A 26,202-nucleotide genomic window follows, 5' to 3' on the forward strand; every position below is an offset into this window, starting at 1 on the left:
AGAATGGCAGTTGCTTTAAAGATTGCCTAACTATATATAGGCATATTTTAAATTGCTATAAACTTGCTATAAATAATACGGGTCACGTTACAAAATTAAAATGAAATTAAACTAGATTAAATTATATAGGTAAACTATCTTATGATCTTTCACAAAGGTACATTGTTAAATTGTCTTTTCTACTTCCTACTTTCTTAACACTAATTTTCGGGAATTCCCACGAGAATTTCGATTCAAATGAGATCAAATGGTTCATGCGGACGAAGCGGTAATGGGTAGTTTTATTAAACAATCAAACCTAAAGCACTTTTAAAAATTACATACAGTCAAGTACAATGATATGTATCTATTCAAACAACTGAAACATATTTAAAAGCGGCCTTATTTATTTAGGCGGTACAATGTCGCATAGAAAGCATTCTCTTTTTAATCATTTAGCGGGTGTGAAAGAGATGAACGTTTTATGGCCGCGATTAACGCTAGTGTGCTCCGGCATCATAAACAAAACGTTCTCGTGCAATTTTAGGCTCATTCTTTCGCGGAAACCGAAAAGAAAAAGCAGGAATTGTTCGAAAGTATTCTATGTTTAATCATAGATAAAGTGTAGGTTTGTGATATACAGTTGTAACACCAAGGAGTTATCATAGGTCTCATACTAGAAGGTTATATGCGTGTAATTATTTGATAAGGAATGGATCATAGATCTCTTCTAAAATGTTTCTCCATATGCGTAATTTGCCGTCAGGATAATTATATGTATATACTAAAGGCAGGGACATTACATTACATTACTTTTAACTTTTATAAATTCTATATTTTGACGAGGCTTACATACACTGTGGTGACTATGTCAGCCTCAGGGGAATCTCTGAAACAAAACCATCAAACACTCTGCTCAGAACCAGCAGGGCTACTACGAAACTCGAAATTCGTGTCGTGCGGTCCCTCTAACACTTATACTGTTTAATACGAGAGCGAGAGGGACGGTACGATACGAACTTCGAGTTTCGAGCCCTGCCGATTCTCTGGCTAGAAAAGCGTGCCTGACGTATTTGTACATCTTTATCGTCATTCTTCTTGATAAGACAATATTCATGAATGCAAGTTTGTGTCTGTAATGATTGAATGAATGGCTCTTGAAAATTTTTAAGAATTGCATTATTGTTATAATACATGTTTGAAATAGGTCAAATTAGTACACATATTGCAAATATGTTAATTTCTGTAAAAAATAATAAGTTTGATATGTGTAAGACTAGGACTGGAATTTGATATTGATTCTGTATCATAGTTATGTCAGAATGTATGTATATGAAATGACATATTTTCCAATCCTAATTCTTTTCTACTGTATTCTTATAAGTAGTTTGGCGAAATTAGGGATGTAACCAAAACTATGTACCGTTTTTGAGAATAAACAATAATAATAATAATATTTACATGATTGTTTTGTAATTTTATTTTTCCTCTTGTAAGAAATGTGTCTTGTATAAGGAATAATAAATTCATAACAAAATATTTCTAATGTAACTGTAGTTTAAGTTTATATATTATAACTAATGTCAATAGAATTTGTAACAAAAGCATGGCTAATGGCAATGTGTGAACTGAATTCTGTCACTATTCTGTCAATGATTTGTTGTAGTACCCACTAATGGTATTGAAACGCCAGTTTTGATGCCAAACTTTTTGTATTAGAAATGTCCATCTCTTTTTTTTTAAAGTTTAATTGCACTTTTTGTGTTTGTTTGTTACATCACCTTGGACATACATTTACTTGAAATGAAATAATCTATGCCATTTTTTATGGGCATCTAGTTAAGTATTGATTTGTTGTGTTAACAGTTTGTACTGGCTTTGTTTGTCAAAATATATTTATAAAAAAAAACTCGTTTTCTTTTCCTTTTTATGCTTACTGAAGTAATAAACAGATATAATAATGAATCTACCTTGTTAACTTAAAGTATTACAGTATGACTGAAAAATGTTCTAGGGCCATTTTGGTCTATATTTTAATTGTAATGCTTGTCCCAATGATAAAGTCTGCCAGGGGTTGGAGCTACAGTGGCCGCTGCTTTAGGAGCCCTGAAAAAATACAAAAATTTAGTGTTAGTTTTCAAATAACACATACACTTATTAAATTTCTACATTGTATTGAGTGCCTAATATTTATCATACCCTTTATCATTGGTAGCTTCAAGGAGCACTTTAGTAACGTCAGTTGGAGGAGTCACGTCGCGACGGGCATCTCTTGTGTAATAGTAGTTGTGGGCATGTCTGAAAATTAAAAAATGAATACTTTTCTTTTTCGTTTAAAGTTGACATCAAGGTTGGTTTGCCTAAAGATTTGGGTGAAGAAGCAGTGTGGCATGCTAAATAAAATTCAACCAAAGATAAGTGTGTGAAAGTGAAATGAAAACATAAAATAAAATTAAAGCAGTCAGTGGTCTGTTTTTCTCGTTGATTATTCTCAAAACACTAGTAGACACTGGATCTTAAGATTTCGACTTGATTATATTTCAAAAATAGGTCTAATGTGGTTCTAACTACTAAAAAACAACAACGCAAAACACTTTACTTGTGAGCAACGCCATCTGGTATTTCTGGGGGTGGCTGCGTCCTGGCTGCCAGCATCGGCTCAAATCGCAATGCCAAGGTATGTTTACGCTAAAATTTAATGAAAAAATATTGCATTGTACAACTAAATCAATGAAGATTACATAATAACCAAAACACACAATAATTCCTTACACCAAGCAAGAAATTTCTGAAAGCTTGAAGTATCGGTGAAATATCACGCACGGCTACTTTAGCCTTGCTCATTTTGATTTTCTTGTCGTGAAAGTCTCGAAGAAAATCTGAAAAATATTGCAAATGACCTGATCCAATCCAACTAACTAAACGTCAAAACGTCAAATCAAAACTGACGTTTTCTTTCTCAGCTGTTACATTAACGTTCAGAGTACTTCAGAACGTTTGTTCCAGTGTGTTAGAACCATGTTAGCACATAAAATAAAACACTAGCAATTAGATTTTGAGCCTTCACATTAAGTTACATTTCTTAAAATATAAACAAATCTAAAACAAACTTTGTGGTAGAAGGTGAACCCTGGAAGCTACATTAGCTACAAATTACAATAGAATTACAAATTACAATTACAATTCAAATTTAGCATGGTTTTCGAACGGAGAGCTTGCAACAAAAAAAAAGAGTAATTTTTCCGCCAAAACGCTTTATTAAAAATAGATGATTTTAATCAATCATTTTGCAAATTTATTTAACAAAGTGAAACTCGAAAGGCATTAAACTTTGGTCTTGGGCTTGACTAAAACATAGCTTTATGGCTTATTCCTTTGACTTTTTAGAAAAATGCATATTAAAAAATATTTTTTTTCATTTTTCAAGTAAATAGTCAATGTTTGAAAAGCGCGGGAAACGTTCGGTCGTTTGGTTGTGTTTTGTAATTGTTTTTGAAAATATTGTGAAAATTGATTTTTTAGCTGACAAGAGTTGATTATTCGGGTATTGTAAATAATAGTACAAGTATTCTATGTAAATTTGTATATTTTTTGTAAGTTATAGTGTATATACTGGACATATAAGGGTAAGTTTTTTGTAATCTTTGTACTTCAGGTAACTCCTTATGGAGTTACCTGAAGACCCAGGGGGGACTGCCCCAGACATAGGACATAATGTGACCATTGTAGATGGATCTAGCACTGATGGCTCTTGTAGCCAGGATAATATTAATAGGAGGAAACGACACTCTGTAAAAACATGTCGCCATTGCAACAAAAAAAGGTCGAGACAACGTCATGGCGAGCCTTTGATAATAAAAAGAGGACGATTGTGTTTGCAATGTTGATGATAGCCGTCAAAGAATGCATAGTATATTTGCAAAACCAGCCCCCAAGCCACAGTCACATCACACCATTTCTACAGCTGATAGTATGCCTGCTACTGTTAACGATTCAGTACCACCTCAATTATTGTCAAACTCTAACTCCACATCTACAGCTCCCCAACCAGTAGGCAGACTGATGTACCAGAAATCAGATGTGGCACCTTTTAATGTTCATGTACAGCGAATGCAAACCTCGGAAAATGATAATGTGTCTCTACATCCTGTAGTGTTTGGGAAGTTCCTAAGGAAAAATAATGTATCTCAAATCGTAAATGGGAGCTTGAAACGCATTGGAAGAAATAGAGTGACTATTTCTTTCAGTGATTTTCAGGCTGCCAATAACTTCTTGACCAACCCCGCCTTGTCAGCATCAAACTACAAGACTTTTATCCCGACTTTCTCTGTCACCCGGTTGGGAATTGTACGAGGAGTTCCCTCCGAGTGGTCAGAGGAAGAAATCTTAGAAAATATATCTGTTCCCATAGGCTGTGGACCGATATTAAAAGTAAGACGGCTGAAAAGGAAAGTTATAGAGTCAGGTGTCAATGAGTTAAAACCCACAGAGTCGGTGGTACTTACCTTTGATGGCCAAGTTTTACCTAAACGCATATTCATGTGCTATGCAGCACTACCTGTAGACCTATACATTTATCCTACTATACAATGCTACAACTGTTGTCGCTTTGGGCATGTCAGAGGTCAGTGCCGCTCAACTCCCAGATGTTACAAATGTGGTCAGGGACATACTGGAGAAAAATGTGAAGTTGATGATGAGCATATAAGATGTTGTCTGTGCAAAGGTTCTCACCTAGCTACTGATAAAAAATGTTTAGAATTTGAGAGACAAAGAAATATAAAGGAGACCATGGCTAAAAGCTGTGTGTCATATTTTGAAGCTAATAAACAACACCCACCTATTTCAAAAATTTCGTATGCTGATGCATTGCTGAGTAATAATCCTAATGGAACAGAAAAGGATTACTCACACACTAGTCCAACTACATCATACTCACACTCTAGCCCAACTACATCTTATAAGAAAACTATCTTTATGAAACCTCGCTCCCCACCTCAACCTAGATCTAAAGGATATGATGTGGCAGCGCATAATGCCTTGACAAGGGATTATGACATGCCTGTCACTAACAAAAATATTTATAAATCTAATGAGTCCACTCAATCTGTGAAAGAAATAATTCTATTGATCATTAAGTTACTGTCCCAATCTGGATTGGGTAGTAGTATCTCACCGTCCCACGCTGCCCCTATTATGAATTTTTTCACTCAACTCTTAACCGATAATGAACAGCCAATTTCAAATCCTTCAATGGAACTGTAGAAGTATAATACCAAAGAAAGCTGATTTACTCTATTTAATAAATAAATTTAATTTAAAAATTATAGCCTTGCAAGAAACTTGGTTAAAGCCTTCATCCAATTTCAGGATATCAGGATTTTCCTGTATAAGAGAGGACCGCTCTGATGGATATGCCGGTGTTGCTTTGCTTGTAAAGCATGGCATTCCTTATTCACATATTCCCCTTCCTGCTCATAACAATGATATATCTATAATTGCTGTTTCCGTTAATAATATCTGTTTTGTCTCATTATATATCCCTCATCCTTCTTCAACTATTTATAATGAAGTAAATCACTTATTGACACTGCTTCCGAAGCCTCTTATTCTTCTTGGAGATTGGAATGCCCAACATCAATCTTGGGGTAGTTCCACCACCAATTCCTATGGTAATCTAGTCATTGATATGATGGACTCCCATAATCTTTGCATCCTAAATGATGGTTCTCCCACCCGACGAACTGCACCTGGAGAGGGAATAAGTTGCCCAGATGTTTCTATTTGTAGTCCAAACTTATTTTCTTCTTTATCCTGGAAGGCCTCTCCTCTTTCATTTGGAAGTGATCATTTCACTATTCTTTTGTCATTTCCGTTTAATAACTCTCCTACCCCAAAGCGTCCTCCTCGTTTAAAGTACAATTTAAGTAACGCCAACTGGGATACATTCAAGGAACATCTTGATCAAAAAATTTCCTCTCTTCCTTCAATAGAACACAGCGACGAAGCCACATGTGCAGCCGCTCTGGCAAAGATAATGGTCGAGACTGCTGATAATGTTTTTCCAGTGAAAAAAGTAGGAGGAAACAACATTCCTTCTCCACCATGGTGGGATTCGGAATGCACTACAGCGGCCAAAGGGCGTAAGGAGGCTGAACTTGCTTATAGAGAATCTAGTACCAATGAAAACTTCGATATTGTTTTGGACGCAATAGACAAGGCAAAAAAGCTTTTTAAAAAAAAGAAGTTTGAAGGTTGGAGAAACTTTTGTTTATCTGTATCTCCTAATACAAACCCTTCTGTGGTTTGGAATAATATTAAAAGATTTCGATCTGCTTTTAAAGAAGACTGTTCCTCCAACCTTCCTTCTTCACTAACAGATGAATTTCTGGATAAACTCGCTCCTCCCACTGTTCCTGAGTTTATCCCTTTATCTCCAGTGTTGGACCTGAGCGGGCTTAATGGCCCATTCACTCTACTAGAACTCAAAGGAGCCATTTCTAAAACCAAAGATTCAGCTCCTGGACCAGATGGTATACCATATTCTTTCTTTACCCATTTAAATGATATAACTCTTCTTTACTTTTTAAAATTAATTAACAAAATAATGATTTCTGGCGAGATTCCGAGGCTTGGAAATGTCAAGATGTTTTGCCTTTCCTTAAACCAAATAAGGATCCTTTTGATGTCTCTTCTTATCGGCCTATAGCTCTGTCCACTGTCCTAATGAAACTTACGGAACATCTGGTCAAAAATCGCCTGGAGTGGTTTATTGAAACTAACAATATACTTAGCCAGAACCAATTTGGCTTTAGGCGGGGCAGAGGTACCATTGATAATATAGGTGTTCTTATCACGGACATTAGACAAGCATTTTCCGATGGCAATACTCTGATTGCAGCATTTATGGACATTTCAGCAGCGTACGATAATGTCATTGTTTCTCACCTTCATAAAAAACTTAAAAATCTTAAAGTACCACTTTTGCTCTCCAATTTTATTATAAATATGTTATCAGGAAGGTGTATTAATCTTACTGTCAATGACACTAAGAAATCTAGGCTTTTGTGGAGAGGGTTACCTCAGGGCTCGGTTTTAAGCCCATTACTCTACAACATATACAGCCATGACCTAGAAGATTCTTTAGGTACAGAGGTTAAAGTTCTGCAATATGCCGACGACTTGCTTGTGTATAGCTCACATCGAAATGCTGAAATGGCTTCAGCTTACTTAAATAAATCCCTTATCCACCTGAAAAGCTGGCTGGATGACAATGGCCTTGAGATTTCCTACTCTAAGAGCGTCGTGGTTCCTTTCGCCAGGACAAGGGTACCGCCTGTGGTATCTGTCAAGTTTGATTGCCACCCCATTCCAACGAAAAGCTTTACACGTTTCCTTGGTGTTGTGTTGGATTATAAGCTTACAGGAGTTCCCCACTGCGACCATATTGTAACTAAATGCGAACGACTTTTAAACATGATACGATGCCTTACAGGTGTCTGGTGGGTGCCCATCCATTTTCGCTTAGACTCCTATACAACGCTTTGATTAGAAGTAGTATCGATTATGGCACATTCTTATTAATCCCGGGACAAGTTAATGGCTTTAAACGGATAGATGCTGTCCAGTCCAAAGCTCTACGCCTGATCTGTGGTGCAATGAAATCAAGCCCTATAAATTGCCTACAAGTCGAATGTGTGGAACCACCCTTACATTTAAGGCGTCAATATTTGTCAGATAAGTTTTTATTTCGCTGCTTTCAAAATTCCAATCATCCCCTACGATCAAGCCTTCCACTATTAAATAACTCTTTGACTTCATCTAACTATTGGTCGAATAAAATAACTCCGTGCCTACTAAAAAGTTATCAAAGGTACATGTCCATACAATCTCCAACCTATCACTATCCTGAATATCCCCTTTTCTGTGATAATTTTTCTGCTCTTACTTTATCTCCTGATGTTCATCTCAATTTAGGAGTAACTAAAAATGATATGGATCCCAACGTTAATTTTAATTCAATTAAAGACGATCGGTGGCATAGCTGGCATCATATATACTCTGATTCTTCCAAGCATGCGTCTTTTGGCCATGTGGGGGTTGGGGTGTACCATTCCCAATACAAAATTATTCAGAAAATAAAACTCCCTCCTGAAACGTCAGTATTTACGGGAGAATGCTTTGGATTACTTAAAGCCGTAGAATATATCTTACTTGCCCAACTCAGAAAAACTTTAATTATAACGGATTCAAAAAGTGCTCTTCAAGCTCTGAGTAAATTCCCATTTAATTGCAAATTAATATTCCCTGTCATAATTAAATTAAGAACTCTCCTTGCCAAGTGTTCTGATTTGGGATACTCAGTGTCTTTTGGTTGGGTTCCAAGTCACTGTGACATCTCCGGCAATGTAATTGCTGACCGGCTAGCCAATGAAGCTGTTAAAGATGGTGATCTATTTCCATATAGGAATTACAGTCATGACCTGGCCGCTCTAGCTAGTTCATCTCTTAGAGAGAACTGGAGAGAGAAGTGGATTGAAAGTTGCCAGATCAAGGGCAAACATTATTATTCTATTCAACCTAGTATTCCGTCTAAACCTTGGTTTGGCAAAACTAAGTTTGGTAAGAGAGCCACCTGCTGCCTTATTCGTATGAGACTGGGTCATGTTTGTACTCCCGACAATCTTGCTAAATTTAAACTGGTGGAGTCTGGTGTTTGTGAGTGTGGCTTGGGCATTGCAGACACAAATCACATATTTCTCTCGTGTCCTCTCCATGACAACTCCTTCCTTTATGAAGAACTTATATCCTACAAAGTCCCATTACCTACATCCATCTCTGTCCTTTTAGCCTCTAATGACTTAACTATATATAACTTATTGAACATATTTATAAATAATAATGATATTAAAATTTAAATATGTATTCCTCAACTCTCTAAATTTAATTTATTATATATATATTATCTTGTTCCTTTCGCTTAATCCCATATAATCTTCTCCTGTAGACTTCCGTATTCCAAAATTCCGTATTTTCCGTTGATTTCGTTTCCTTACCTTTACGCGTCTGTGGCGGATGCGCAAACCGCGCGAGCCAACAACAAAAAAAAAAAAAAAAAAAAAAAGTCAATGTCAATAGCTGTCAAAATTTGTTTGGTTAATTTGTGCAAATTGTAATTGTATTATTTTTGTTAACTTAACTAATTAGAATAGACTTGGTTAGCCGTAGCGAGTGTGTTTTCACGCATTGTTGAGTTGGTATAGACGGCAAGTAAGCCTGGAAGCAGGCATACTAGACCGGCGAAGGCATGGTGCAACCTGCTGCCTCACAGGTACGTGCTGAAACTTTGTTCTTATGGTTTATTAACTTTTTCCGTAAATAGAACATACATATCCCTCTCCAGCTAACTTGCGTGAAAATAACGGGTGAAGGCTGAAGGGCATAAATAGATACACTATAAGCATATGCATATGCTAAAAGAATAATTACATGTACTTACATTTATTTTTTATTATATTTTATAATGATGTCAATGTTAGCAGTATGTTTAAAAATAGAAATATTATTGGAGTTGCAGGCTTCAAATAAATACTTTGGCATGCCACTCAAAAAGATCAAGAACTGTTGCCTAGAGTAGTACACCAACACATAGTAAGCTGTACAAAAAACACATGTATATAGATATTTTTAAGGTAAGCAATAGGCGGCCTTATCACTTCAGAGGTAGGTGAAGAAATTTCTTTGTCAAATATGTAAATCAATTGTACAGTACAGTCACTCAAAAAGTATACTAATTTAGCAATGGACAAGCTGAAGTAATCCCAGTCACAAATTATTAAAAGTATCTATACAAAACAATATACATTTACACAAGCGCATACTGTATGAATGCAATCACTTCATAAATTTATAAAAACTGTTTGTACTCCAGCAGATGGAGGAGGAATGGGTGGACGAGGCGAGCGGCGAAGAAGCGGAGGGGGATGACGAAGCGCGCGTGCTGCAGCCGCGGCTGTTGGCGCTCGTACGCGCCGCTAGTGGTGAACCAGTATGTACTAGCTTGACATTTTTTTTTCCTGTTTTTGCTGAGGCTTTGAACACTCCAGGAGCCTCTGACATTAACAATTTATTAATGATGATGATGTCCCATACTCCCTCGGCAGAGACAAAGGACTTGCAGTAGGGACATATTGTGTGTCATGGTGTGAAAAATGTGCCTATTGCATCCAGCTCTGTTCGAGGAAACGTAGGGTATGTGGGGCTCGCCTATGAAGAGCATTCCCACTAATAACCACCAGTTTCCCTGCTGCCATTGTAGGATGCCACAAGAGCATAAAGTGACACTGTGACGTCCTCGCGAGTAGCTGTGTGAAGCAAGTCGTACCATGAATTTATTGAAATAGATTTTAGGTGCGACCAAACTGCAGCTTAAAAAACGGTGACGGCACGGAATCGCAGTGACGTACCGTATGCGCACCGTTTTTATCGCATGCTCTCCACACCACTGCTTAAAATACGGAACCGCACTGACGTGCCGTAAACGTCAGGACTTTACCGAACAAATTCCGCACCGTTTGCGTATTTTAAGCAGCGGTTTGGTCGCACCTTAAAATGTAGTAGTAGACCTAGCACAACATAATGTTTAGGTGTTATTGCATGATTGAGTAACAGGCATCCAAACGTTCCAATTTATACTATTAGTAGAACAGCAGAATGCAATGTATAGTTACACATTAAATTAGAGGTTTATATATAAAATTGTCAAAAAGATGCCATGAATAAAATTAAAGAACAAAGGGCAAAAATGACAGAAATATAAAATAACAATTTCAATTGCATTTGTTATGTCAGTGGTATGTTCATGACTCACATCTCTTCAGGAGGGGCGTGCTGGCGTATGGATGGAGCATTCCTACGCCCGCGCCAAGAGCGGCGCCGGCGCCGTCCGCGTGTTACTAGCCCGTTCCACCTCCCCTGGCCCCACCGAGCTCGACGTAGTCACCCCCCCACCTAACCCAATCCGAGTACCCGGCGACGAACCCCCACCAGAAATAGCAGAAAGCGACGAGGATGAAACCCAACCAGACTGGGAAGCGAGAGTATTAGCACTAGCTCCGACACCAGTGTATCACCGGCTAGCGCGAACAGCTATCGACGCGTTGTTGGATTTCCGGCTGGCGCGGTTAGCGGGCGGCCCGAACGTATCGGCTAGCGTGCATCGTGACGATGCTAGGAACGCGGCGCGGCTTCTACGCAGCGCTCTAGCCCCTCTATGGGCTGCCAGTGGGCCCCACGGTGGGCCAGTTAGCTGGCTGGTGACTACTGTCAGTGCGCACGCTGGGAAGGCGCTGGGGGCGCTGTGGCGGGAGATGTTGTGTGAGCTCAGGGGAGCAGTTCCACGGCTGGCGGCAAGATTGGTGCCAGCGCCACCGCCGCCGCCGCCCGATCCGCTTGACCGCATAGGTAAGTCTACTCTGTTACTGCCACATCTAGACCGCGTAAAAATATAGAACTCACCAGTGGCGTGGAGTGGATATTTTCCGTAGGCATCCCGGTGAGTGAGAGAAACATGAGTTATGTATGTCTTTGATGCAATGCCTCGCAGTTAGTGTACAGAAATTTGACCATATTTCTTACCACTAAGATACATAAAAAAATGTTTTTTTTTTTTAAATCGATTTGTTACTGCGTCACACTACTCCACCACTGGAACACATACACATTTCATCAAGTACAGATACATGGAAAAGCCATAAAATTAATGACTATGCAATTTTTTTCTTGCCTCTCATTCCTACTTACATTAAATGTTTATTTTCAATGCTATTAACACTTTTTCTTTAATTATATACTATTCAATGTTCTTTCAAAATGTTTACCTTCTCAATGAATTTTACCACACACATGCACACGCACACGCGCACGCACGCACGCACTCACTCTATCTTTCTTTCGCTCTCATTCTCTTTTTAAATTCCAATCGGGCCTCAAATTATTAGTACCAAGGCACATGCACAAGGCACATGCTATAAATTGTTTCTAGGAAAATTATATGTGTGTGAAGGTCAGCGGTTCAGGGCCGAGCCCCTGGTTGCTGGGGGTGGTGGTAAAGTATTTTCACACTCGTCCACGAGTGACCTTCCAGCCACTTCTATTCCGTAGGTCCAGCAGTAAGCGGTTCCGGGCCGGGCCCCTGGCTCGTATGGGTGGTGGTGGGTGCGGAGGAGGCCCGCTGGCCGCGGCGGCTGCGCGCGCTGTTACACACGCACGTGGTGCGGGCGGACGGCGGCGCCCCCGCTGCTCCGGAGGCCTGGTGCGCCGCCGGGGCTGCGGCCGCGAGGCAGGCGCTGCTCGACGTCATAGCTGAGGCTGGGTAAGTGATGTCACTAATGAGTCGAGCATATTTATGATGGACCGACAGTAGGGTGGTCCAAAAAATTTTTTTTTAGATTTTTGTATGGGCCACCCCTCTATTTTGTGATCTATACATATAGTATTACTGACGTGAAATTTCAACTTCCTAGGTCAAGTGCAAATGGGTGCTCACGGTGTGACAAAATTTTAATTTTTTAGTAAATTACCCTCATATGCGCCTAATTGTTACAGGTCAGGTTCATGTGTTGGAGTGACTTTTAATGCTATAAAATAAACTTAAAGTAATTAAATAGATATCCAAGTGATTTTAAGACGATAAGACTGGTGTGAAATTGTGTCAAGCTACAAACAAATTGCTTGAAAATGGCCTCCTCTACTCGACATAAGAATGAAATTTTCTTAATTGGTTTTCGAGAATTGGAACCTATAACTCAGCTTAATCAGCTTCCGACCTTGCGACAAGTACTCCGACGCTTTCACGAGTACTTAAAGCATAAAAAAAACGTAAGAGATTCAGCTCATTCTGTTATAAAAGAATTGATTGAGATCTGGCAAAAGGCTGGAATACCGACTAAACAACAGAAACACTGTATTGAAATATTGGAGAAAACTCATAAGAAATGGCTGCTTTTAAATAAAAATAAATCTAGAGCTTCTGAATCGCAAAAACACCGAGAAAACTTGTTTACCAAAGAACTAGATAACCTTTTCGATATTTCCCACGCCGAAGCTATGAACCAGATAAAATTCAAAGATGACAAAGATTTTCTTAATGACCAAGGCGGTGAGCGTAAAATGATTATTACGTCATTAGATAAGAAGTTGAAAAACAAAATAGAACGTGTCGAAAAGCGTAAGAGACGGGCCGAATTACTGAGACAAAAGGTAGCTGAAAGCTTAGCCTCGACTTCGGCAGTTCCAAGCCAAGAGTTAAATGCTAGCTTCTCTAGCTCTTCCACCGACTCACACAAGGAGCAAGATTCCGAGGAAGTACGGTTTAAGCTGTCTGTGTCTGTTGGAAAGAAACCTGTGGAAGATTTGTCATCGTCTAGCGGAATTTTTACAACACATGTTACCAGCGCTCTAGATCGCAACAAAATAAGCGATCGAGAAGCAATGCGGCTAATGATTCCGCTCGCTGCCGCACTTGGTCAAGACCCTGCTTCCCTACCGATTTCCCGAAGCACTATTAGACGAGCACGAAAGAAAGCCAGAATAGAATTCAACGCCTATATAAGAGAATCTTTCGAACCGAATTATCCGCTTGTTGTACATTGGGATGGTAAAATTTTACCTGACGTCTTGGAGAGCAAGAAAGTGGACCGTCTTCCAGTGCTTGTCTCCGGTAATAATAGTGAAAAACTGCTAGGCGTACCTAAACTAACAGCAGGAACGGGTGAAAATACAGCTAATGCGGTTTTACGTTTGTTGGAGGAGTGGAATGTCAAAGACCAAGTACAAGCTATGAGTTTTGATACAACTTCAGCTAACACAGGAGTCCGAAAAGGAGCATGTGCTCTCCTAGAGGCAGGTATTGGCCGTAACCTACTATGGCTTGCTTGCCGTCATCACATTCTGGAAATAATACTTGCGAAAATATTTACTTTGTGTTTTGGCCCATCGAGCTCTCCGGAGATTCCTTTATTCAAAAGGTTTAGAGAAGTTTGGAAGAATTACTCACGTGAAAATTATAAAGGGCTTGATATAGATCCTGTCATAGAAGCATTTTCTCAAAGTACCCTTGAAGTTCTTGCTAAAGCGGTAGGCAGAGAAAAAGAAATTCGAGATGACTACTTCGAGCTTATCGAACTCGCCACAATCGTCCTTAACAAAGCACCCGATAAGATTCACTGGCGATCCCCTGGGCCAATACATCATGCACGTTGGATGGCAAAATTGCTGTACACCTACAAGATTTTTTTGTTTAGAGATCAGAATGTGCTTAAGCTGACTAAAAGGGAGACGAACGCTGTTTCTCGGTTTGTCAAGTTTGGTGCGCTGGTTTACACCGCTGCATGGGTTGAAGCTCCTTTGGCAGCCGAAGCAGCAGGCAACGATCTGCAAATGTGGAAAAACCTCGTAGCATATGAAGCTGTGGATTTAGATATCGCAAAGGCTGCAAGAACGGTCTTGGAACGACATTTGTGGTACTTGTCCGACGAATTAGTGGGCCTTGCTTTATTTTCCGAGAAAGTGACTCCTATTGAGAAAGCAGCAATAGTGGAGGGGATGAAAATTGACTTTAGCTCTCGCTTGGTGAAAGGGAATGCTGCGACTTTAAGAAGTCAGGCATCCCTTGGACCCTTTGCATCGAAAAGAACGTCGCAAGCACTGTCTCTCCTTGGCATTAAAGACTCGTTCTTGAAATTACCTGTAGAAGTTTGGCACGACAATTTTGAATACATACAAGGCAAAAAGCGAGTTAAAAACTTACGTGTTGTAAACGATACAGCTGAGAGAGGGGTAAAATTATTTGAAGAATATAATAAACTTCTCACCAAGAACGAAGAAGAAAAGCAAATAATTCTACATGTAGTGGAACACAACAGGAAGATAGTATCCACTGAAACAACTAAAACATCACTTGTAAATGTCATTGAAAATAAATAAAATTAACTGTGCAATTCTAATATTTCATTTGTTGTGTTGCTGTGATGTTCTTTGATTAAAATAAACCACATTGTTCCATATATTTTTTTATTTTTATCAATTTCCTGGTCGCTCCTGTAGTTGGCAATTTCGTAAATAATTTCAATATTTCATATGCGATGAGCATCCTCTTATGCTAAAGATATATTTTTGAAAAATTTCACACTTGATATTATAGATATGTGTAACAAAATAACGGGGTGGCCCGACACGTAGATCGAATTTGAATTTTCCCCATACAAACGTGGACCACCCTAACCGACAGGTTCAACTTATAACGAGGCGCAACAATGAAGATTTTTTGACAGGAGAAATATCGCTACATGGCGTTAGTATCTAGAAGCACAGACCTTATATCGAGATAGACCTTAAGAGTTTACCTACCTTGCGTGTAAAAAGTTTGATCCACGGTCAAAGTTTTCTCCGACCTAAATGAGCGATGCGCTTTGAAAAAGCCGCCACTCGAGTCGCGGCGGCACGCCTTTGAATCGGTTCCGCGCGCCTTTGAATCGGTACCGTGCGGTCTTGATTTCCCATCACTAAATCTCGCTCGTGACGTCATCGTAGATACGAAAAATTCGACACGCTAGGTTCTCATACAGTATGAAGCGCTCTTTTCGTCTATCTCGATATAAGGTCTGTGTCTAGAAGTCTGTTTGACTTTACGGTCTTGCTTGCGATTGGCTCATTTAAACGTGATGTAAATGCCAAAGTTGTCAACCAGCCTGTCCTAGAAACCCTCATTGGTGAGGAAAGTCGACCAATAGGGTAACAGAATCATATCGACACGTTCACAGACGGATTACGTCCTTAGAATTTGTTCTGTCCCAAATGAATAAAACTATGCGACAGTACCATAACAGTACTAATATTTTTAGAGCAATATCTAGAACTAGATAGGATAAATAAAAGATTGAAAATTGCCTTTTTTCTTTCAATAATCTGACAATTATAGTGAAAAGTAGAGTTTATAACTCGTGTAATAAAACTCATTTTACTTTCAACTTTACTATCAACCATCGCCTTTTATGCACTTGTTGTACAATATACTATTTTTGCATTCATTTGCAAGTCGGGTATGAGTGACCGTCCAACTTATTCTAGTCTGTGATTGTGCAGTCCCCTGAATTAATATTTGCCACACCGGAGCGTGCAATAGTTATTTGTGATACGAGGTTGGTAAGTAAACGTTGTTTGTGAGAAAATAGGCAATTGATAACACAAAACAAAACAGCGCAAAGTTTTACAAAACTGGCGCGTCTGTAATGCGCATGCGTAAGTTTTGTTTTTAATTAGGTTAACTAAAATTATCAGGCAATGGTTCGACGCGTTCAGTCAGCCACTGCAATGTTTTCGAATAAGTATAAATAAAAGGTAGGAATCATTAAAATCTGAGCTAATTAAATTACAGTTTATAATATTTACAATCAATTTTGCAAATTCATTACTTAGTTTTGTATATTTATACATTTTTCTACGTATAAGTCGATATTTTTTATATTTTTTCGTTCAAAACTGCTTGTAAACTTTTACAGCCTTATTCATAAAAAATCCTTAATTGAGGTTTGATCGGTCTGTTACTTAGCAGACTGATTAAGCTTGTTAGACGGTTATCAAGAAGTATGATTCATAAACGCTTGCTAGCAGTCTGCTAGTTGTTGAGCTGCTGATAGATGGATTAGACGCGTTATGTTGGCCACCTTGACAAATCAAAGACAAAAATGGCCTAATCGATAATTTAAAAAAAAACTGACAGCAGTGACAGCAAATTACCAGGAAAAAAAATAAAAAGCGAGATGTTTGTTTTCCCGCCATTTCCGATCCGCATGTTTATGTTGTGCAAAAAGCCATAATTATGTTAATCATCCTTATTTTATTTTCATATTTATTGTTAATTTATCGTTGCTAATTTAGAGGATTTTTAAATACAAATTCCTGAAAATAAATTTTCCTGTTTTTTTTTTTAAATCTGCGTAGCCCTGCCTTCACTATAAATATCTTCGGTACCTATGGTTTTTTGCTCTAGTCAAAATCAGCTGTTCAAACTTGTGGCGGCCATTTTGTGACTTAGCAGAGAGATAAAGGAGGGTCTACGGTCCTCTAACTTTAGCAGAGCCTTGATCAACTGATTAGCGCTAACAGACGTTTATGAATCATGTTTTTAGCATCGGCCTTCAAGGAGCCTTCAAGGAGGCTCTAACTTTTTATGAATAAGGCTGTTAGAATGGAGAATTAAAAAAAACTAAAAAAATCGCACTAGTGCGGTAAAATGAACTTACGAGCCATGTATACATCCTTTGAAAGTGATTTTTTCGAGCAAATGTATTGAAAAAGTATCTGACACGTCCTACCGGCCCTAAAAATAGTCGTATCTAGTCTTTATGCTGGTGGCTGAACGTATTTATTGGCTGTGTCAGATCGCGGCCAGTGATAGTGGGCGGGGCGGGCGCGGGCGCGGCGCTGGCGAGCGCTCTGCTGGCGGGCAGCGCCGGCGTCGGCGCGGGCACCGTGCGGGCACTCGTGCTGCTGGCACCGCCGTTGCTGACCGCCGAGGGGGAGGCCACGCATCTCCATAGAAGCGAGGTGAGTAGTTAGAAGGGGCAGGGTAATGTTAGTCGCTTTTTTAAAATTGGTTTACTAATAAAAACTATCCTATGTCCTTCTCCGGGACTCTATCTATCTATCCGCGACGACGAAGTTCCCAAGACGATCCCATAGGGCTTATGGGAACGGAAGCAATACCATGCCCTCGGTACCGCTCTGCTTTCAGATACGAGTGCGTGTGAGCTAACTTTGGGGGCGGCAGGCGTGAGCTTGCCTTCGGAATCCAAAAGCTTAACGGTTACTTGACCTGAAATGTATATTTCAGGATCAAATGAATATTATTATTTTTTTAAATTTAGGACGGTGGAAGCATTCTACATTTCCACTGAACGTAGATATAGTTAGTGTTTAGTTTTGTAACTAAGGGACCCCATACATACCTGTATAATACTCTTATTATTATTCTTTTTCTTGTAATTTTTTCTTTAATTTTATACTGTAGTTTTTAAGTATTTTATTTGTAATTATTTTATTGTAAAAAAATGACTTTCTGCCAAGCTTATTGCGGCGCATTCTTCTTGGCAATGATGGTCTTTCCGTAAGCGCTGGTAGTTTAAAAAATGACGTGTAAAAGTGCCCATTGCGGCCTATTTACTGAATAAATGATTTGAATTTGAATTTTGATTTGTACACCGAAATTCATCTAACTCGCGTCAGTGGTTTAGACGTGATGAACTAATAAACAAACAGACTTACAAACTTGAGCATTTATTATATTAGTGGGATTAACATTTTCAAGCTACGCCAGTGGTGAAGCCAACCTCCGTTGAATGTTTCAGTTGGATCTCCCGCTCCTAGTGGTAGTGGGGAGCGCCGGCGCCGCGTGCGCTCGCGGGGCAGCACTAGAGCTGCTGGGGGGGAGTGGGGGCGCGGCGCGGCGCGTGCTGGAGGTGCGGGCGCGAGCGACACGCTGCGGCTGCCGGCAAGGCTGCGGCGACGGCTCGGCGTGCCGCAGGCTGCGCTCGACGCTGCCGTGGCGGTAAGATACTATAGTGGGGGAGGGTGAAGTGACTGGGGTTTTGGGTCCACATCCAAAGGCCTCTATCGCAGCGGTTCTTAACCTTTTTTGCTCGCGAACCGACCTAAAAAATACTGCGCGAGCTAAATGCTGAGCGAGACTTCATGCCGAGCCATTGTCTACATCTTTGGTCTGTTGCCCCTCGACATCAGCTCCTCCCACTTGTTCGTCTACAGCGTAGGGCGGGTCGTATTATCTGTGATCCGATACTCTATGGGAAGCTTGACCCTCTAACTCTCTGCAGAGATGTCAGCTCTCTTTGCGTTTTCTATAGGGTCTAGAACGGGGAGTTCCGTTGAACTTTTCTACTCGGCATAAAAGTAGCTTCCATCAACATCATCTTGATGGGTGGCGGTCATCCACCGAGCGGTTCAAGCTTTCCTTTTTACCTCGCACATGTCATTTATGGAACAGTTTGGCGGCTGAGGTATTTCCAACTCATTACGATATCATCATCATCATCATCATCCCAGCCTATATACGTCCCACTGCTGGGCACAGGCCTCCTCTCAGAACAATAGGACTTGGGCCATAGTTCCCACGCAGGACGCAGGACGCATTACGATATGGCTACCTTAAAAATGCGAGTGTACCAATTCTTGCAAGGCCGGCAACGCATCTGCAGTCCTGATGGTGCTGCGGATGTCTATGGGCGACGGTAATCACTTAACATACATCAGGTGAACCGTCTGCTCGTTTGTCCGCTATTACATTACACAAAAATTACAAAATTTCTGCGACCCATTCCAAAACCACTCACGACCCTTATGTAGGTCGGGATTCGAGGTAAATAAACCCTCTTTTGTCTTGGCTCGGCTCTGGCCGAACAGATCAGTGCTGACGTCTTTTTCGTTTTCGCATTTAAATACGGAGTAGATTATATAAAATTCCAGTGATAAAAAGTGTCGTGCGGTGTGATATCAAGCTCCAACTCCCGAACTTTGCCGATCTTCATCTTTGTAATTTTTTTGATTGACGAAAGAAATAAGTTTTTGGTGAAAATTTCATTTTAATAAATGTCTTTTTTTTGCTTACTGTAGTTTTTGTTGACTGTACTTGTATTGTAACCCAAACTACATTTGAATACCAAATTCCAAGTCGATGCCATTAACCGTTGAAGAGATCCGTCCTGTAGAGACGATCCTGGCCGACCAGGATGTCACTATCAGATTATTGTGTTGTCACCAGATTTACATAAGTTTACCAAATTTAAAGTCGGTCGGTCAGACTATGGAAGTGGGTCAAATATAACTTGCAAGATTTGACCCAAATATAAACTAACAGGCCAAGTTAAATAAAAGCTAAGTAAAAAGAGGTGCGATATTTTCTGATAATGTAACTGACTGACTGATAAAATTATTTTAGGAAATTAGTCTATTGTTCTGCATCTTTTTGTGCACATGCATACTGAAGAGATGTTCTAGGGTCAATCAACTTTTAGGGGCTGTTTCACTATCCATTGATTAGCGTTACCGACGGTTAAATGTGATGCCGTCTCCGTCTATTCGAACAAAACAAATAGAGACGGCATCACACCTAACCGCCAGTTAACACTAATCAATGGATGGTGAAACAGCCCCTTAGTGTAACGTCCCCCATGATAACGTCTCCCGTCCCGCGTCAACGTATGATTTTATGGGGTACTAATCATGCTTTTAGTATAAATCGCAAACATTTTCTAAGCAAGGGTATCACACACAGGACAGAATACAACACTAGAAAGTTGATTGACCCTCTAGCCATAATCTTTGTATCTGCAGGATGAGTGTGTCCGTTGGGCGATGCAAGCTGCCGAGGGCGAGCCGCCGCAGCGCCGGACCCCCAAGAAAGGTATTTTGATTGCTATGAATTAAAAGAAAAACCGGCCAAGAGCGTGTCGGACACGCCCAAAATAGGGTTCCGTAGCCATTACGAAAAAAATAAGTAATATTTTTCTAAGGATTTCGTATTTTATACGGAATCTTCTAAATTTAGGTATATTTTATACCTTAGGTTGCTATTTAGTCTTAAACTACTAATAATTCTCAAGAAAACTTAGCCGTTATAGTTTTCCTTGAATGTGTGATATACTTACTACCATCCTGAATTTTTTCAAATTTTTCCACCAACCGGTTTAGATTTTAGAGGGGGGCGGCCGCTCGATTTTCATGAAATTTGCACTTTAAAGTTGAATATTTCGAAAACAAATCACTGAATCGAAAAATTGTCTTAGCAAACCCCTATTGGTTTTAAAAGACCTATCCAACGATACCCCACATCATACGGTTGGATAAGAAAAAAAATCACCCCTTCTTTACGTACAGACAGACAGACAGACATGGGGAAATTATAAGGGTTCCGTCTTTGCCATTTTGGCTCCGGAACCCTAAAAACAATAGTAACTTCGATAAAAGTTTTAGCTGGACAAGGCGGGAGCGGGGCGGCACGGGAGGGGCACCTGCAATTAGAGTAAAAATATGTGCAACTGACTCGGGAACCATATGACGTTTGTTCTTTATTTTTATTCAAAAAACACACATCATCATCGTCATGGCCACTAATGTCTCAATTATCGGTGAACATACATAAAAAAAAACATCTTTTTGATATGCAGACAATATGTACAGAACCGGTGGTAGATTTTTTTTGACATTCATAAGTGCTTGTTATAGCCTAATTGAATAAAGATATTTTGACTTTGACTTTGAGTCGAACAAATTGAACCATGGCCCAGGGTCATCATAATCAATTTCACTATGATTTCCTTGACAAAAGTATGAGATGTCAACATGACATTAGTAGCACAAAGGTTCCACCCTGGGTCATGATTCAATTTGTTCGACTGTACATTAAAAATATATTTTAATGTAATGTCTGTTCGTCTGTCTGTCTATTTGCAGGCACGGGCGAGGTGACAGAAGAACGACGCGCGCTGCATGCGTGAGTTTTTTTTACTTAAAATACCTTTTTCACTTCTCCTAAAGTTCGTATTTATGCTGGATCTAGGCGACATAAAATGACTTTTTATGCATTAGTGCATAAAATAAAATCTTCGTCTAAGACCAAGGTAATTAGGTGTCAACAGCCACAAACAAAGAAGTTTCTTTATATTTTTTTTATATATTTTTTATTTATATAAAACTAAAAATCAATCAAAATAAATCACTAAAACTAAAAAAAAAATATTATTATAGTAATGCATGAAAAATAAAATTTACGTAGTGAGTGAACAATTGTTTTCACTGTTGCTATTTCATTTCCTCGCCATCGAAGTGAAAAGCAGAGTGTAAAACTCGAGCATTAAATGCATTTTCCCCTCGACGTGATCGCTATATGAACGTATTGGGTAAAATGGCTCGTTTTATGCTCTTGTTGTACAATCTACTATTTTTCGGTTTTCTTGCTGACTGAGTTGTTGGCACAATAAACAATTTATATAAAGCCTGTATTAATAAAAATATTTCTAGGAGAAATCTGTCCAGTGGCTCATCTTAAATTCCTTTCTATTTAACAGCGCACGTGGTTTGCTGCGAGAAACGGAGCCTATCGCAGGTAATATACTTACACTACCTGTTGCCCGCGACTCCATTTGCGAAGAATTTGTTTATCGCTATCCCGCGGGAACTGTGCAATTTTCCAGGATAAAAACTATCCTATGTCCTTCTCCGGGACCTAAAAGTTTCTGTATACCTACCGAATTTCATCTTTGAGATGTAATGAGGTGACAAACGAACAAATAGACCTGTAAAATTTCGCATTTATGTATAATATTACCGAGATTCACATTGATTCTCGTTACCTACCATACATTATCATACGTACGAGAAGGTTTGAGTTCGGGGACCCAACATTTGAAGGCGCGGCAATGTCATTTAACTGTTTTGTATGTCGGTAGCAGACCAAACCCGCGTGGTTTCCCGCGGCAGTGGCGCGACCCCCCTCGCGCTGCTGCCCCCTCGCCGCGCGACCCACGCGACCCCGGCCCCGACCCCCGTCATCGAGGAGCCTGAACTGGATATCATGCAGCTGCCCATAGTATTCGCGGACGACGAACTGACACCGCCCATCCCGGCCCCCGCTCCTGTTGTTAAAAGACCCGGTATGTACCGAAAAGGCGATTCCGTTGGAGACGATGTTCAATACCGATTATTTAATCACAGTCACCATCACAATCTCAGCCACTGTTGCACTTAGGTCTCCCTCATAGATCTCCAGTTGCTTCGGCTTGCATCCACCGTGAATCACACACAGTATCTGGTCCTTTTTAATGCTATACAAAAGTTAAGAACTAAAACCTTTTAATAAAAAAATTGAACCGCCGAAAAAACTGAAATGCAAAAAATAATGCCTTTTTTGTTTGACCTTAATCTAGGTACCAGTTTAAAGTCGGTGCCTCAGCACGAGCCAGGAGGAGTGATAGAAGCCCATCAGGTAGACGACTATAGGTCCACTCCTCCTGGCTAGTGCTGAGGTCCGGACTTCAAACTGGTACCTAGATTAAGGTCAAACAAAAAAGGTATTATTTTTTTCTTTTCAGTTTATAGTTGTTGTTTATAGTTGTTTAGTTTTTAGTTTTTTCAGTTATGCGGCGGTTCAATTTTTTTGTTAAAAAGTTTTTATTTTATACTTTTTTCCCACCCTTGGGGTAGTTTTTTTTTAATTTTATATAATACCAACTTCAAGGTATACCCTATCCAATAAAAAAAGAATTATGAAAATTAGACTACTCTGTAAAAAGTTATGCCTGATCATACAGTACAATCAGTGACTGAACAATCAATCATCCCCTGTTTTCCTACCCTTAGGGTCTCGGGGTATACGCTTTCCAGTAATAAAAAAAAAACATCAAAATCGGACTACTCTGTAATAAGTTATGCGTGGTCATACATAAAAAAAAATATACGCGTCGACTTGAGCACCTCCTCCGTTTTTTTCGTCTGTTGAAAATTAAAAGCAAAGTACTCAAGATCAAAGTTATTTTTTTGTCATAAATAGTTATTATTTGTCAAAGCAAGGAAGTAACGCCGTAAAATTTAGAAAAGCAGAAGATTAATAGATTTCTCAAAAAAAAAACTTAATAAAATTTCCAACTGAATTGTATTTTTTATTATTATTGGCTGTTTATCTATATTTTCATAGTAATAAATAATAAATATGAGATGAGAAATTCAGGAGTTGTCAAATACTGAAGAACCTGATGTCAAACATCTGACAGATACAAAAAAATGGCGCTCTGATTCAATTTCTACGGGTGCGCCAAGGTTCGCATTGTACACCAGAAATATTTGTTTGTCTTATTTTTTTCACTGAAACCTTTTTTTTAACTAGTGATTCTGTAAAACTGTAAGATATGTTAGGTTTGTTTTTATAACAATTCTGAACAAATTATTGAGTTATTATGACAAGCTATATTCTGATTTCTGACAAACATCACATTCTGACTTTCAAGAATTATGCAAACCGATATGGACCCAATTTCTACACATTTCTTTGTCGTACTTTAGAAAAGCATCGTTAGTTTAAAAAGAGAGGACTGAAAGACGCGAGGATTTCCATTAGTAATTGATTAGATTACAGACTTTTAGCATTATTTTACAGATATCAGCGGGAGTCCGAGCGTCACCGTTACGAGCGGACATCCCAGAGTGAGTATTGGCTACATCTTACAGTACGCCGCGATAAAGATTGCACATCGGTCTTCGGAAAAAGACGATTGCCTGTTCACGACGATTTCCGAACACTGGCCACCGTCCATCAATTATCGTATTTATTAAGTGACGTTTTATATCGAGTTTATATCATATAAATACTGCGCCTTTATGGACTTATTAGTTTACGTCAAATTAATGACATCTAAACTTCGGATATAATATAGAGAGCTGTTGCAACTACTAGAAAAAGGAAAGTTGCCTCTTTTTCCTCAAGATGCCAGAGTACAATTTAAAGTTTTGGGGGGTTTCAACAACTCTTTATTATATATTTTCATCTGAATGCATCCGTACTCTATTGCACCTGTACAACGACTGACAAACGTCACATTAGTAGTGTGTGACAACGCTCTACGAAGCCGAAATTAGCCAGTCTCTTACCAAAGACCGATATGCAATCTTTATGGCCGGGTACTGTACCAAAGCTTATTCTTAGCCCTGAACATTTGTTTTGGTCTGGGCAAAAACTAGGCTGAATTAAAACTGCATACGTAACTCCCAAGAAAAGGGCTTATACTTTCTTTAAAGGCCGGTAACAGACCAGTGACTTGTGAGTTGTTGGTACTAAAATGGGCGGCGGTGATCATTTTTCATCAAAATGGCCTGCATGCTTGTTGGTCTCCCTCTCATAATAATAAAAAGTCCGTACGTAAAGAACAATGGACGGTGTAACACATAAAAATGTTTTAATTTGATCCTGAATTTCATTAGAATCCGATACCTTAGATATTTCTCAATAAAGGAGATGTAACGAAATAGTACTGCTAAAGGCTAAAGCAAAATGAACTATTTCATTTAATTTCAACATACAGTCGCGAACAGAGATTGTTGAGTCACTTACCACCGCTGTTCGTAATTTGGCCGTGTAATGCTTATCGGGTGTAATGACAGTATTTACTACAAGTCTAACTCCTCTTAATTATGAAAAGTGGCGAGTGGTTCAACAATCCCGGGTCGCGATGTTACATCTTTGTTTGTCGTCAGGGCGGGCGGGCATTAAACTACACGCGCGTGATCGTGGCCAAGCGGCGAGGCGGGGGCGCGGCGCGGGGGGCGGGGGGCGCGCGCCCCGTGCTGCTGCGACGCACCGTCCGACTCGTGCAGAAGGGACGCCCGCACTGACCCGCGGGGCCCGCTGATGTTTCTTTTGACCCACCGTACAGTGGCGTGGAGAGTCCTTAGACTTAGACAGGTCTTAGGGCCTACGCTAGCTGGCGCGGGTGCACGGAGCGGGCGCACGCTGGCGGGTGCGGGTACAGGTAAAATCTGTCGCACGCGTACAGTTAGCGCTGGTCATACTATTTTTCAATAGGCGTTCACCCGCTCAGTGCACCCGGTCAGCTATCGTATTCCCTTAAGCCCATTTTAAACATTTAAGCAAAATCGTGCTAGTAGCATTACATTGCTGCGCTAGATTGATTCCGTCTACGACCTCGCAATGTAATACTTACAACTAGTACCATTTTTCTTGCAAGTCTAAATTGAGCCTAGACCGATTAAGACCTGCCACGCCTGCCGCTCTAATGTGAATGCGGCCTTAGAGTTAGGTACCTAATGTCTTGGATGTCACGAAAAAAATGTTGTAAATAAAATAGAATTATGCACGTCGATATGGACCCATGAATGAATTATTCAATTATTTGGACCATACTTGTAAAATGTAAATAAAGTGCATAGAAAAGTGTTAAAGTAATTTTGTGATTTAGTAAGTATAAAGCAAAGGGCTTGTTTGCAAGTTACATTAGCATCTTAAGTACATCAATAAGTATTATTGTGACAAAAATTAGATTTTTATAAAAATAAATACTTGTTTTTAATACGAATCACTGTTTTACTTATTCCTGACCTCTATTATGCTACATTTTTAAAATACCTACCTACTTACCGATT

General features: G+C 39.6%; 2 protein-coding genes across 3 annotated transcripts; one reads left to right on the forward strand and one right to left on the reverse strand.

The window, feature by feature from the left end:
• Positions 1-121: 121 nt before the first annotated feature.
• LOC141431240 (NADH dehydrogenase [ubiquinone] 1 alpha subcomplex subunit 7-like) lies at positions 122-2,925 on the reverse strand. 2 transcript variants are annotated; one of them, XR_012451705.1, is made up of 5 exons: positions 2,752-2,925; positions 2,579-2,667; positions 2,179-2,277; positions 1,950-2,085; positions 122-868 (listed from the first exon to the last, which is right to left on the reverse strand). XR_012451705.1 is itself a non-coding variant. In XM_074092334.1 (4 exons), the coding sequence occupies exons 1-4, from the start codon at positions 2,821-2,823 to the stop codon at positions 2,013-2,015; spliced, it is 333 nt and encodes a 110-aa protein (XP_073948435.1). In that variant the 5' UTR covers positions 2,824-2,925; the 3' UTR covers positions 566-2,012. The 2 variants fall into 2 exon arrangements, 1 of the variants encoding a protein (XP_073948435.1); XM_074092334.1 differs by having other exon boundaries at positions 566-2,085.
• A 6,175-nt stretch (positions 2,926-9,100) lies between these two features.
• Positions 9,101-26,135, forward strand: LOC141431228 (uncharacterized). Its single transcript, XM_074092306.1, is given in 13 exon segments — positions 9,101-9,310; positions 9,911-10,027; positions 10,860-11,442; positions 12,142-12,352; positions 17,421-17,586; positions 18,387-18,498; positions 18,501-18,586; positions 20,386-20,455; positions 21,505-21,544; positions 22,119-22,156; positions 22,500-22,703; positions 24,203-24,249; positions 25,297-26,135. Coding segments are annotated over 13 exon segments (1,836 nt in total). The 5' UTR covers positions 9,101-9,286; the 3' UTR covers positions 25,435-26,135.
• Positions 26,136-26,202: the final 67 nt, after the last annotated feature.

This window comes from Choristoneura fumiferana, chromosome 9, assembly GCF_025370935.1.
Source record: "Choristoneura fumiferana chromosome 9, NRCan_CFum_1, whole genome shotgun sequence".
NCBI classification, from domain to species: Eukaryota; Metazoa; Arthropoda; class Insecta; order Lepidoptera; family Tortricidae; genus Choristoneura; species Choristoneura fumiferana.

Coding starts and splice junctions, on each gene's coding strand:
- LOC141431240 (XM_074092334.1), bottom strand. CDS start 2,823: ATGAGCAAGGCTAAAGTAGCCGTGCGTGATATTTCACCGATACTTCAA. Junction 2,668..2,751: donor TCAGAAATTTCTTGCTTGGT/GTAAGGAATTAT, acceptor ATTAAATTTTAG/CGTAAACATACCTTGGCATT. Junction 2,086..2,178: donor GAAGCTACCAATGATAAAGG/GTATGATAAATA, acceptor GTATTTTTTCAG/GGCTCCTAAAGCAGCGGCCA.